The sequence below is a fragment of the Sphaerodactylus townsendi genome, linkage group LG06, assembly GCF_021028975.2.
Source record: "Sphaerodactylus townsendi isolate TG3544 linkage group LG06, MPM_Stown_v2.3, whole genome shotgun sequence".
NCBI classification, from domain to species: domain Eukaryota; kingdom Metazoa; phylum Chordata; class Lepidosauria; order Squamata; family Sphaerodactylidae; genus Sphaerodactylus; species Sphaerodactylus townsendi.
The window spans coordinates 29,739,417-29,753,352 of NC_059430.1; the positions used below are offsets into that span (position 1 = coordinate 29,739,417).

Sequence of the window (13,936 nt, forward strand, 5' to 3'; positions counted from 1 at the left end):
AGTGGTGGCAGCAACTCCCCTACCAGAACTTACCACTGTCAACTTTGTGACCTCAGCAGCAATCTTGGTTCTTCTTGGCCACCATAGATGTAGGTAAGTACATTCTCAGCACTAGCACAGAGAACAATCTTTTATTGGGGGGATTTAATTCCCCCCCATGTATTTTTTTTTATAATTTTCAGATTTTTCTGCATGTCTTGTAGAGGAAATCCTGTTTAGTGTTGGTGTGGCCCTCATCTGTGGATTTAGGTATCTACAGATGGGGCCCATTCTTCAGTATTATACACATACAACCAGGAACCCACAAAAATTGTGGGAACGGGATTCCATCCTTCCCATCCCACTTTTCCTAGCTGGGTGATCCATCAGTCTGCAGCACCACCGCTTCTACAGGCCTGGCTCAAACCCAAGGGGTGAAGGATTGAGAGAGAAAGTCTCACTCACTCGCCCTTTTTTCATGCTTGGGCTGCCTTTCATCTCCCAGCCTAAGCTACCACACAGGAGTGATGGAAAGCTAAAATGCAGAAGGGAGGGCCCTGAGGTCTCTGATGGACAGGCAGAAGAAAAATACACCCAATTAATAGTTGTGGTAGAACACTCATAAGTCTTCCAGTCATTAAAAAAAATTGGGACCTCTGCAAAGAGAGCATCAGTGAGGTTAATGGATCATTCTCTCTCTCTTTCTCCCCTCTCTTTCTTTCTCCCTCACTCATCAAGTAAGCATGAAGACAACGTAGGCAAAGAAACACCCAGGAGCCATGAGAGCCATCATGGAGAAAAGATGGCATTTGGAAAAAAAAATGCCCAAATGATGCAAATTGAAGCCTCCCCACCCCACCCCCAACTTCCTTTGGCAGAGATCTGACACCCTGTCCCCATAAACCTCTTCACTTTGGGAGTGCCTGGGAAGCTGCAGTGGGGGGCAGAATCTCATCACCCACTTCTCCTTTGCAGCAAGTGCTGGGTGGGCTGTGAGCACAAGACAGCCAATCAGCTTCCCTGCCTTCTTGCCAGTTGAGGGTGCTACTGGATGGGAATGGAGCCCTTTACCTGGCATACCAAGAACTTTGCCTTGCTACTGCCCTGATCAGAGCTAACTGGCTGAGCCCCTGCTTGGCCACAGCAAGTAAGACCCCCTCTCCATGCACCCTCCACTCCAGCCAAACCATCTTATTAAACTACCCCCAAGTGGTGGAAGATGGCCACAGGGAAATGGGTGGCACTTCTGTGGCTGAAGCATCAGCCTGGCAGAGTGTCAACAATATGGAGAGGCAGGGGAAGAATGGGAGCTGCTATGCAATGAAATGTCTGGCAAGTATTCCCCTCCTACCCAGACAGTCCCAGGGGAGGCCAACTGAAGGTGACTTTAATTTCATGTAACAATTAAATTTTACCCTGATTTAAAAAACAGAACATGAAATGTAATTAACGTAGGAACTGTATAAACTGCCTTTCCAGACAATATGTCCAAGACAATGGGCAGTGCAATCCATGCCTAACAAAATAATAAAATGATAACTGCATCATAATGCAATTGAATGGTGTTCATTAGAAAAGTACAAACACATACTAGCTCACATGCAAAAAAAAAAAAAAACCTGCCCAAAGAGGACAGTTTTAAAGGCAGGCAGAGAATGACTCATGAAGAAGCCAGATGCAGAATTATTTAAAACGGTCGTAGCAGATTCTACTTGCTGTAAACACATAAATATACTAGCAAGTTGAATACTTGATCAGTCTTCAGTCTTCTGTTTCTCATTTCATGGATCCAGAAAAAAACCTGTCTTTTGTTTTTGGATTGGGATATTTTAAAATTTTTTAAAGCCGATACAAATAGTTTCAAAATTTCTCATGGATTGCTTGGGCTATACAAGATTCTGTGTTGGTACTTCACAGGAACTTGCCAGTGGGTCCTCACTACACCTAGTTTTCTCCTGTGAAAACATGAAAAATCCCCAAACCCATTTTTCCTACCACAGCCCCCTCCCCTCAAAACTAACAAATTTAATTTTTTCTTTTATCTCTCTCCTCCACTTTTGATCTTAGACGGGAAACTCCTCGTATTTTAATGGGTGATTTGTATAATAATGTACATTAAATGTGCCTTTGTAAACATTCCATCATTCTTTTCACAAATTAATTCATTTTGAATTAGCACAATCAAACTACCTCCTTGTATTGTCAAAGGCTTTCACAGCCAGATTCAACTGGTTCTGGTGGGTTTCCCGAGCTGCGTGGCCATGGTCTGGTGGATCTTGTTCCTAACGTTTTGCCTGCATCTGTGGCTGGCACCTTCAGAGGTGTATCACAGAGGTGTAACAGACTTTCCTCTATGATATACTTCTGAAGATGCCAGCCACAGATCCACCAGACCATGGCCACGCAGCCTGGAAAACCCACCAGAACCAAACTACCTCCTTGATTCTTAAAATGTCACATTTTGAGACATCACCTCTCAGCAAAGCCTCCATTTGAAATGGGCACTAGAGGATAGCCTTTACAAACTCCAAGTTTATAGGTTGGGAGTTAATAATTGATGAATTAAAATCGACCACCCCTTCCCCCTGACTGCTGTGAACTATAATAGCAACACTTTTACTTGGAAAGGTCCCATCACTTTGAACAGAAGGCATTTCCATATAAATCTATTTAGGAATAAAGAATAATCTAGCCAGCTGCCCAATCTGCAAACCAAACTACATAGATTTAGGCCAAAAGACACTCAAATCTTATAGATGTGTGTCTAGAGAATGGTCCAAGAGATCCTTGATGCAATTCCAGCTATGAAGCTAAACAGGTCTGCAAATAAAATGCATAGCTTCCATGATACAAGTAGCCACCTGAGAACCTCAGCTAAGCTGCTCCTTTGACAAAGTAGAATATAAAGTGAATATAAACTGAACGAATAAATAAGTAAGGCTTCCTCTCTCCTGGTTTTCCACAAACGATAAAAAACTGAATTATTGAAGAGGGGCTTTTGCACAGAATATAGAGCTGTACTTTTAACAATGTAGTTCAGGAAGAAGCTTGGGGGGAAAGGGTTAGAGACTGTAGATTTAATTCATTCTGTTGTTTAATTCATACTATCTGTGCCCTGACCTGGATAGCCCTAGACTAGCCTGATCTCATCAGAAACTGAGCAGGCTCAGCCCTGTTTAGTATTTGGATGGGCAACCTCCAGAGACTACCAGGGTCATAACATGGACGCAGGCAATGGCAAACCACCACTGAACGTCTCTTGCCTTGAAAACCCTATGACGTCACCATAAATCAGCTGTGACTCGGTGGCAACACACACATTTGTTGCTGTAAGTAGACTTCCACTCCACAAACTGTGCATTGATGAAATGTTAATACTCCCGCTTTTTGCACCTCTGACTGCATCCAGATTTCTAGAAGTCAACTCCTATATATTGTACTCTATTGGATGTTCCACCCTGTTGACTGTACTGATTTATTCTGCATAATCCACCTTGGTCCCAAGTGAGAAAGATGGATTATAAATAATGTAAATAAAATAATAAAGTAAACAAACTACAGTACAATCCTAGGTAGAGTTATAAACATCAGAGGACTTTGAAAAGTATAAATCTTAATCAAGCAATCAAATGTGTGAACTGGTAACATAGCTGATGCATTCCATAGCTGTTAATGATATCCAATGCTAAACAGTAAGGCAAGCAAGTCCTGCCACTTGGACAATCTATTGACATTTCATTATATTAATAAGGAATCACAGCCCATGTGCTATTGTGGGGAGCATGAGGAGGTGAGCGAGGAGGCCTGCTCTAAGCCTCCACACATAAGTGACTTCAGGGCACTCACTACTCCTCAGGGTAACCTACTCACTGGATTGCTATGATGTTCAGATGGGATCATTCACATCTATACTGCCTTGAGTTCCTTGAAAAAAAGTTGGGAAACACACCCATGGGTAAATAGATCCGAAATAGAATCATAGAATCACGGAGTTGGAAGGGGCCATGCAGGCCATTTAGTCCAACCCCCTGTTCAATGCAGGATCAGCCTAGAGCATCCCAGACAAATGTTTGTCCAGTCACTGTTTAAAGACTGCCAGTGTCTCCAAGACTAGTTAGTCATAATTGCTCAGAATGAGTCCCATTCAGATAAATGGGTCTTGGTAGTGGTGGAAAGCACCATCAAGTTACAGGAAACTGATGGTGACCCTGTAAGGTTTTCAAGGGAAGAAATGGATAGGTGAACAATGCAATCCTATGCAGAGTTACCCCAGTCTAATCCCATTCATTTCAATGGGGTTTAAACTGGAGTAATTTTGCACAGGATTACATTGTTAACCAATATGTTGCATAGCCATTAATGTTATGCTAGTAGTCTGCAACCTGTGGCTCTCCAGATGTTCATGGACTACAATTCCCATTAGCCCCTGCCAACATGGCCAATTGACCATGCTGGCAGGGGCTGATGGGATTTGTAGTCCATGAACATCTGGAGAGCTGCAGGTTGCAGACCCCAGCCTGCCCTCATCATGCTGCATGTTGCTCACAACATTAAACTTCCAAGTCCTGCAGAAAAGGCAGAGGGTGGCTCCAAGAAGTATCTGGGTCCTTCCAAGCAGGACAACAGGAACAGCTGGTTGATGAAAAGCAGCAACTCCTGCAAAGTCAGTAGCACCCAGGGAAAAATTCTTAGTATTCCTATTATTTAGATTGTTGCCTGCCTTATCCCTTAGGTTTAGAATGAATTATGATTTTTTAATCTATACAAAACAAGCTTAAAATATCCCAATGCTGACTTTTAGGAGCAATCAACATCTAAATCACTAAGGACAATATAGACAATCTAATTCCATTTTCGCTCCAAACCATTAAATGCCATTCCCTGTGTGATTGTTTTAAAAATAGTCACTATGGAGGAACAGTGACCTTGTTACGAAAAGATGGCCAGGGTTGACCTTTGTCAGTTCCTTGAATGGGATGCGTAATATAGGTGCCCACCCCAACTGTTTGTATCTACTTGCTCTCACCTCAGTTGCACACATAGAATCAAAACTGTTCAAGTGCTCCCACCACCTACAAAAGTTGAGGTTGAGCATATATTTCCAAAATTAAGGCTCCTTCTGCACATGTAGAACAATGCACTTTCAAACTGCTTTCAGTGCTCTTTGAAGCTGTGCGGAACAGCAAAATCCACTTGCAAACAGTTGTGAAAGTGGTTTGAAAACGCATTATTCTGCGTGTGCGGAAGGGGCCCAAGATTGCTACAGAAGTTTCAAAAATGAATATTGTCATGTTTTCTTTAAGTCTAAAACATGGAAACCTGTCTCCGGCTAGAACTTTAACAGAAAGCAAACCAAGGTGCAGGTTAGACAGAGCGTAGGGCTGTAGAAATTCCAGATATGCTCAGCATAGACTGACATGGTAGGATATTGGTGCAAGTTGACCTTTTGCTGTTGCTGCTATGAGTTGATGTATCTTTTTTCCTATAGCTTCATGAATTTTCAGCCCAAGAAAGTCATCAAGTGGCAGTGGCATAGTGGTTAAGAGCAGGTGCATTCTAATCTGGAGGAACCAGGTTTGATTCCCCGCTCTGCCGCCTGAGCTGTGGAGGCTTATCTGGGGAATTCAGATTAGCCTGTGCACTCCAACAAATGCCAACTGGGTGACCTTGGGCTAGTCACAGCTTTTCGGAGCTCTCTCAGCCCCACCCACCTCACAGGGTGTTTGTTGTGAGGGGGGAAGGGCAAGGAGATTGTAAGCCCCTTTGAGTCTCCTACAGGAGAGAAAGGGGGATATAAATCCAAACTCTCTCTTCTTCTGTAGCTCATAGTTGGAAACAAATACAAAATATGTGGCATTTTCCTTACTAAATTGTGCATATCTATGAAAATATCTATGAAATATTCAAACACCTATTTAGTCAGTCACTGTCTTCATCCATGTTTCATTTTCTTTTTTGGTCATCAAGTCACAGCTGACTTATGGTGATCTTGTAGAGTTCTCAAGGCAAGAAGTATTCAATGGCTTGCAGTTGCCTGCCTCTGCATAGCAATCCTGGACTTCCTTGGTGGTCTCCCATCTAAATACTAACCAAGATCAACCCAGTTTAGCTTCCAAGACTGGACTAGCCAAATCAGGGTATATTACAAGTACTTCTGTAAAAAGACATATGTGCATATTGTGGCAACCCTAACCTGAGGGACACTCTAGATCAGGGGTCTGCAACCTGCGGCTCTCCAGATGTTCATGGACTACAATTCCCATCAGCCTCTGCCAGCATGGCCAATTGAACATCTGGAGAGCCGCAGGTTGCAGACCCCTGCTCTAGATCCTGTGGAAACCAACAAATATACATCCTTAGCACTATCCCATAGCCCTTCATTCAGGAAATATTTCCTTTCTTCCTGCCCTTGGATATAATTTCTGAAAGTCAGAATTGCAGGAGATGGTGGTGAACATAGTCCTGAACATATAACCCTTGAATCAGACCACTGGTCCATCTACCTTAGCATTATCTGTTCTGGCTGGCAGTGGCTCTCCAGGGTCTGAGGCAAAGAAAGGTCTTTCCCAACACGGGCTAACTGAAATATTTTAACTAGAAATGCTGGGGAATAAACTTGGGGATCTCCTGAATGTAAAATATGCACTCCACCAGTGAATCATGAATAGTACCTGCTGGCCTGCTTTCTTCAAGCAACTGAGGCCTAGAGATCCCCTCCTTTAATAAAAAAGCCCTGCAGAATAGTTTTTACAGCTGTTTAGTCTTCAGCAAGCTTCGCAAGCCCTTTTCAAAAGTCAGCTTTTACAGCTATGGCAGCTACAAACTCGATAGCCAAGAAAAGGAAGCACTGTTTATCATGGCAGCTTGAAGCTATTGCTGCTGATTTACATAGCATTTGCAAGCTCCTGACTCTCCTCTATGGCAGCTTGTGGGAAATCAGACACACTGGCATAATACAATGATGGCTGCGTAACAAATGAATGGCTCAGGTCTTGCAAAGTGAGGGCCATGGCTTCCTTTATGCAGCCAGTCCATCTCATGTTGGGTCTTCCTCTTTTCCTGCTGCCTTCAACTTTTCCTAGAATTATTGTCTTTTCTAATGAGTCTCATCTTCTCATAATGTTGCCAAGGGAAAATAGCCTCAGTTTAGTCGGACTTGATTAGATATAGAATCCACATTTGGCTTTTTGGTGGTCCACAATATTTATAAAACTTTCCTCTAACATCACTTTAAAAACCTACTTTCTTCCCACCCAGGCCTCCCAAAAGCATTACAATCCCAGCAGCAGTGTCATAAAAACATAAGAAAGAGCCTTGCTGTATCAGAGTCCATCTAGTCCAGCACTCGTCTACTCACAGTGGCCCACCAGATGCCTTTGGGAGCTCACATGCAGGATGTGAAAGCAAGGGCCTTCTGCTGCTGCTGCTGCTCCTGAGCACCTGGTCTGCTAAGGCATTTGCAATCTCAAATCAAGGAGGATCAAGATTGGTAGCCATAGATTGACTTCTCCATAAATCTATCCAAGCCCCTTTTAAAGATATCCAGGTTACTGGCCATCACCATCTCCTGTGGCAGCATATTCCAAACACCAATCATGTGTTGCGTGAAGAAATGTTTCCTTTTATTAGTACTAATTCTTCTCCCCAGTATTTTCAATGTGTGCCCCCTGGTTTTAGTATTGTGAGAATTGTGCATATTGTCCTCATATCATTCCGTCTTTCTGTTCTTATTCTTTACTTTGAAACATGCTAATGTGATCCTCACATTTAAAGACACCAAGCAAAAATGTTACTCCATGAGGCTCCAGCATTTATATATGGTTATATCATCATGAAAGGCCATGAAAGTGGCCCGTTCGTTGGGATAGATTCAACCATCCTCCTTGTAGCCTTCCTCCAGTCTAAAGAGTTTTCTTCCAGATTAAATAAAGAGCTGCTTAAGGTGAAACAGTCTCCTAAAAATGGATGGAGCAGTCACAGTTGAGCCTAAAGGAGAGATGGGGCATAAATACTTTAATTAATTAATAAACTTTGCTCAGTGGAGTGGTAGGATACAAGTAAGAAACACTCACTGGCAGGAGTGACCTACAGGGTAGGTCTGGTGTACCTAGTCATTTTTAACGGTGGAACCAATCTATCTCATTGCTTTATCATAGAGTCTCATTTAGCCTTTACGTCTCTTAGGTTAACAGTATTTATCCCTTTGCTTATGTTAAGAAGATAGAAATGTTTAGAAAATTACATTCAGGGTTTGTTTATATTTTAATCAAAATAAAGCTATTAAATTACATCATTGTTTTGGACTCTACACATACTTCTAGTTCTTTTGCACTCACAGCTCATTGTACTACTGTGGAGTACACATTGTACTACTGTGAAAACTGGGGTATCATAACATTTGTGGGTGCTTACCTTGTTCTTAAATGAGAATTCTTCTCCAACCCATAGACAGTCACAATCAGGCCTGTGCCATTGGCATGTCCAAATATTCTAAAATATACACTATAATTTTAATTTGGTTATTTAGGACTCATATTTACTGTCCACAGCTGATAGAGGACATTTTAAAATACCTGGACATCCCAAAGACACAGACCTGCTTGTAGTTGCATGTAGTTAGGATGGAATGGTAAATTCTTTTTTCCCAGGCACTAGAACTGAGATGGGACAAGGATTCCAACTGCATTTCTTGTCAGCATTTGTTTCAGTTGTACTTTGTTTTTTCCTTTGAAGAGTTTGGAGAAGCATTTGGTGTTCTTACTGTATAGTAGGCTGCACAGAGAGAAAGTGACTAGCCCCAGATTGACAGACGAACACATGGAACTCTCTTAGAAGGAATCAGTTTGGGTCATTTATCTCAGTATTGCCTTCTCCAGTGGCAGCTCTCCAAAATCTCAGGCAAAGCAAAGCCTTTTCCAACATCTTCTGCCTGGGATTCCTTTTAGGTAAGAGGCCAGGGGGTGAATCAGGGGCCTTTAGCATATAAGGTTCATGCCCCACTCTGAGCCATGGTCTAATCTTATGGAGGCCCATAGCCAAACGGATTGGAACCTGGGTTTGCCCTGTCAATCCCATCAAAGTATTGACTGCATCACAGCAAATTCCTTGTGTTAAAACTGAATTATACAGCTTCTAACTCTTAGCTAGGGCAAGCTCTTTAAAAAGCAATGCACTCGGCCAATCAAAAAATATATATAAATGATAAACAGGCATTACAAGGGTAGAACCAGATTGCAGAAGTAGAGTTGTGGCATGTAAAAGAAGACCAATCCATTACTTTTCCTTTTCTGTTCGTCAGTTTGGAATTCCCCACCCCCTCTTCCCCCAGTTCTTCCTGTCCATGTTTCCACCATCTCACTACCATAACAACAGTGTCAGGTAAGTCACTTTGGTCACTGTTTTACAAATGCATATCTAAGGATGAGGTATAATGACTTCCCTAAAGGTACATGAGGTATAATGGCTTCCTTAAAGGTACATGATAAGTCCATGCCTAAGCTATTTCCCCATTCACACTCTCGTTGCATGTAAAGGGCATTTGTCTTTCATGGAGCACAAAATGATATAAATAGCATTCTCAAGCAGTCACCTGACCAGGCACTGACAAGACCCAGACTGACTTGGCTCCATCACATACTTCCAGACTATTCCCTGATATATTAGAGCACAAGGTCTTTGTGTGTAATTAAATCAGGACTGAAATGTAGAGGATTTTGTAGGTATTGGCAGCAGAGACCCAAGTTATTTACCTATCCAAAGCAGAGGTCTGCCCAAACCTTGTTCCCCTTCATCCTTTTCAGAGCTATAAGCCTGACCTGAAAGCATCCTTGGCTTCCCTGCTGAGCTTGCCAACAAGGGTGCCAACTGCGATGACAGTTTTCGATTATGGACAGTTGCCCATTACAAAATGGACCGGAGCCAACAGTGCATTTCATGAAGTCACCAAACAGCTGCTCGCCCCAGAATGCCTTCTGGCCATTAAACTCAAGGTGGCCTCTGAAGTTGTAACAAAGAGCCGCTAAGCTTCCAATCAGATTTCTTGTTGGTTAAGGATGGTTGATGTCACAGAGTCAACCTTGGGAAGCCTGGTGCGAAGGAAATGGAAGCAAACTTATTTGTGTACACAAATGCCCTTGGAACCCAAGTGGAAGATAAGCCAAAGGATTTAAATAAAGGCTATGGAGATGAAGCAAGCATTGCAACTATTTAAGATTTCTGAAGCAAAAAGCCCTGTAAAAGAGAAGAAAAGCCAGCCTACTCATTGTGCGCAAGGTGATCTTTTCAATGCATCCTAACAACCATTGAAGGCGATTCTACTGCTTTTTTGTAGCATTTGAATATAATATTGTGGGCAGGGATGGTGCAGATTTCTCTGCTGATACACCCACACATCTTACACGTTCATATATATTTCCCCAACTAAAAATTTTGACAAAAGTTTCTACATTAAATACCTTTTGTGTACTATGATAGAATGCAAACATATTGATCATCATTGATAGGCATATTCCTCATAAGGGTGGTGGAGTAGAGGAAGAGGATGCTGTCAGTCAACAGATTAGCTTGAGGGGGCAGGGGGGCAACAAAATAGTTCATGTTAAGAGCTTCCTTATGGCATCATCATTGACTCCCAAAATGATTCAAGGATCTGTTTTGAAATAACCTGTAAGCAGTAAGGTCTTCTTTTCTCTCTGTGTGCGTGTTAGGCATTTCTCTTTGTTTGCTCTCCAGTCAGTGTTAAAGGAAGCCTATTATTCATTCAATTCAGAAATGATCTAGGCTTCTGGTGCAATGTTACTGACAAGCAAAAACAAATTAGCTGGATTCAGTGAAGCATGATCAGATTCAAAATCTTTGTCTCGGCAGGTACTCCATACTGTTTATGCATTGAGGAACAATCCTAAATGCCACAGTGATGAATGGCCTTTTAAAAATGACAACACATACATTAGGGGATAGATTCCATGACCTTCCAAACCTCTTCCTGTAAGGCCTAGAAATCTGAAATGTCCTCCCCATCTCTTAATGTTCTAATCAAGCTATTCACAGCACCTGCCCCCAACCACCCTCCTCATCTCTGAACTCTCTAAGAAAGAACTATCTCAGACATGATTGGGAAACCAAGGAAGCAGTTAGTAGAGAAGGCTATGAGATGAAGGTGGAAAGCTCTCCTTTGAGTAGAGGTTTACATATGGTTTAAACGTACCATTTCCGTTAAGGTTGACCCTACCTTTAGCAATGAGTTCTTCCAGGTCCTGGTCAAATCCCAGACGGTGGCATTTCCTCCAAAGCCCCATGTTTGTGGAGTTGTACTGTCTGTTGCACTCATCAACGGCACTCATAGCAAAGAGCTGCCTTCTGTTTCTTGCCAAGAGAAGTTTCCCTTCCCAGCGGTCCAGTCTAGACCTGCTGGCCCTGAGGGGCAGGTTATTGTTAGAATTATAAATGAAACCAGGGTCATTCCTCCGGGTGGTGAAACTTTTGCACCGCTCCCTGTGCTTCCTGGCATCAGTTTCATACCAATGGTCAGAGCAGATGGCCACAGCCAGCATGCCTAAAGCACACAATGCTAAGGAGAGACCAGCATAGAGCAATAACCTTCCGGCAGCCATACCCTTAGCTTCACAGAAACACCATGGGCATTTTCAAGTGAGAGGCAAAGCCCTTTAGCCTGGTACCCAATGAGCCCAGCTCCTGGGCAACTAGCACCGGATAGGGACTTCCTTCAGTGATCACATACAAGCAGAGGGAGATTCATTGAACTCCAGGTGGGAAAACTTCTTCCCCAGAAGGAAAGGATCCTCAGCACTCATTCACTTCTCCTATGGACCAGCGGGAGGCAAAATGGCCAGCAATTCTGAAGCTTCCACTTAAATCAATATGGTGCCAAGCCAAGCAAGAGCTGTCTGTCATTGGCCACAAAGAGTAGTCAGTGGTAAATAAGCATCCCTTCCTTGTGTCTGGCCATCTGGATCGGTCCACTGAGCTCTTCCAGCCTTGCCCACTCAGGAATGCGAGAGGAGTGGCTTTTTTATGTCGGCATCAGCCCTTTAAGGAACCACATCCAAGGAGTAAATATGCCTGGAAACCAAAGTCCCCCCCACACCGAAAGCACCTGGCAATCTTCCGCTTCCCAGCAGCCAGTTACCTTGATTCCGGGGGTGCCTTTAGGATTATTTTTGCAAGAATCTTGGGCCGAGGTGAGGCTGCTTTTCAAAAGAAAGGAAAGGAGCGGAGGGAAGCTGCAAACCGAATCCCTCCCTCCCTAACGCCGGACTCCATTCGAGCTTCTCCCGAGCCCCTGGACTCCCGTGGCTCTGCAGCAATGTCCGGACATGGTGGCCGGGGAGTCCGCCTCCTCGCTTCTCGCCAACGAACCTCGGCGGCGCTGGGTTGGGTCGGGTTCTGTTGTCGGCTCCCGCGATCCAGGCAACGCACGGGAAGAACGTCTGAAGCTCGAGAACGCCCGGGGGCGAACAGGAGAGCGGCTGGGCTGCAATGGTCTCCTCGAGAGTCGGCCGTGGGGGGTCTCTTCCCCCTTCCCCGGGAGCGGTGTGTGGCAGACGGCTGGCGAGAGGCGCCCGCGAAGCGTGGGGGCTGGAGGAGCGGCGCGGTTCAGCACCACGGACAGCGCCAGCTTCCTCTCGCTAGACCCAGCCCCCGGACTCCTTTGTTGTGCCTCCTCCTCCTCCTCCTGCGCTCGCACCGCCGCCTGCCCTTCTCTTCCTCACACCACCAGGCTTCCCGTTTTCTGATGAGCAAGATTTTTCACCCCCCTACTCAGTGTTCATATATTTACATACAGGAGCGTTTCCTCCCCGGCAAAACGGAGGCTGCGCTTATGCCTGGTGTTTTTTTGTTAAATAGATATGCCGATGCTAAGCCGGGAAGTGTGGGAGCGAAATAAATAAATAACGCCGATCCAAGGAAGGAAAGGAGAGGGAGGGGAAACGGCCTCTTGTCAATAGCTGGCGGGATGCACCATTTTCCAGCCACACGGGCAGGTGCCGACGGCTTGCCGGCCCTCAAAAGGTGCCTCCCAGGCACCGGCCCGCCCTCCACAGCTGTGGGGTATATTCAGGCATTTTGCTGGCCCGGCCTTCCCCTTTGGCTCTCTAATGGGAATAACTCACCCATCTCGTCGAGAGAGCGGAAGCCAAACAAGGCGATCTGGAAGGTCCAAGAGCTTGAGAAATATCATTGCCCTCTTGGGAGGATGGTGTTTTTTATAACCCCCCCCCCTTTAGCAACCCAAATAAGAGCAGCTTCGATGCTTCTGCCCACCTGGGAATCTTGCCTTCTTCAAACACGCCACCCCGCAGCCTTGGCTGAAGTCTACAGCCAGAGAATACGGAGCACCGAGCCAGAAGCTAGTGATGTCACCCGTGCAACGTGAGCCTCATTTCTTATTTCTTTAGCCTCCTTAAAGATAAACTGCACTCCTTCGCCCAGAGAGAAAGAGAGGGAGATGCCTTGATTCGTTCTTTCTTAAAAAGGGGGCAGAACGAAAAGATGGTTCTCAGTGGGGCTTCTTGGTCTGGAGCTGCCTTGCTGGCAAAATCTGTATTTTTTTAAAAAAGGAAAGTCTGGCTAGATGAACCACTAAAATTATCTGCACACAAAGATAAAGAGAAAAGTGACGAAGTAGATTGCTCTGAAGTTTGCAAATACACAACACCGGATCAGATTTTGCCCACCTGCAAAATGCCAAATGACCAAATCTATAATGGTTCTCTTTACATCGGCCTATTTGCAAAGAGAAGAGCCAGCCTGGTTTAGTGACTAGGGTGTTGGACCGGGATTTATGGAGGAGAAGTCGATCTATGGCTACCAATCTTGATCCTCTTTGATCTGAGATTGCAAATGCCTTAGCAGACCAGGTGCTCGGGAGCAGCAGCAGCAGCAGCAGCAGGCCATTGCTTTCACATCCTGCATGTGAGCTCCCAAAAGCACCTGG

General features: G+C 44.4%; 1 protein-coding gene across 1 annotated transcript in view; it reads right to left on the reverse strand.

Annotated features, from left to right (window-relative positions):
- The window catches only part of TMEM178B (transmembrane protein 178B), a 330,240-nt gene extending 316,936 nt beyond the window's left edge, over nucleotides 1-13,304 (reverse strand). Inside the window, exon 1 of the mRNA XM_048500198.1 lies at nucleotides 11,210-13,304. Within this exon, the coding sequence (XP_048356155.1) occupies nucleotides 11,210-11,591 (382 nt within the window). The 5' untranslated portion in view covers nucleotides 11,592-13,304. The remainder of the gene's footprint in view (nucleotides 1-11,209) is intronic.
- Between the last annotated feature and the right edge of the window lie 632 nt (nucleotides 13,305-13,936).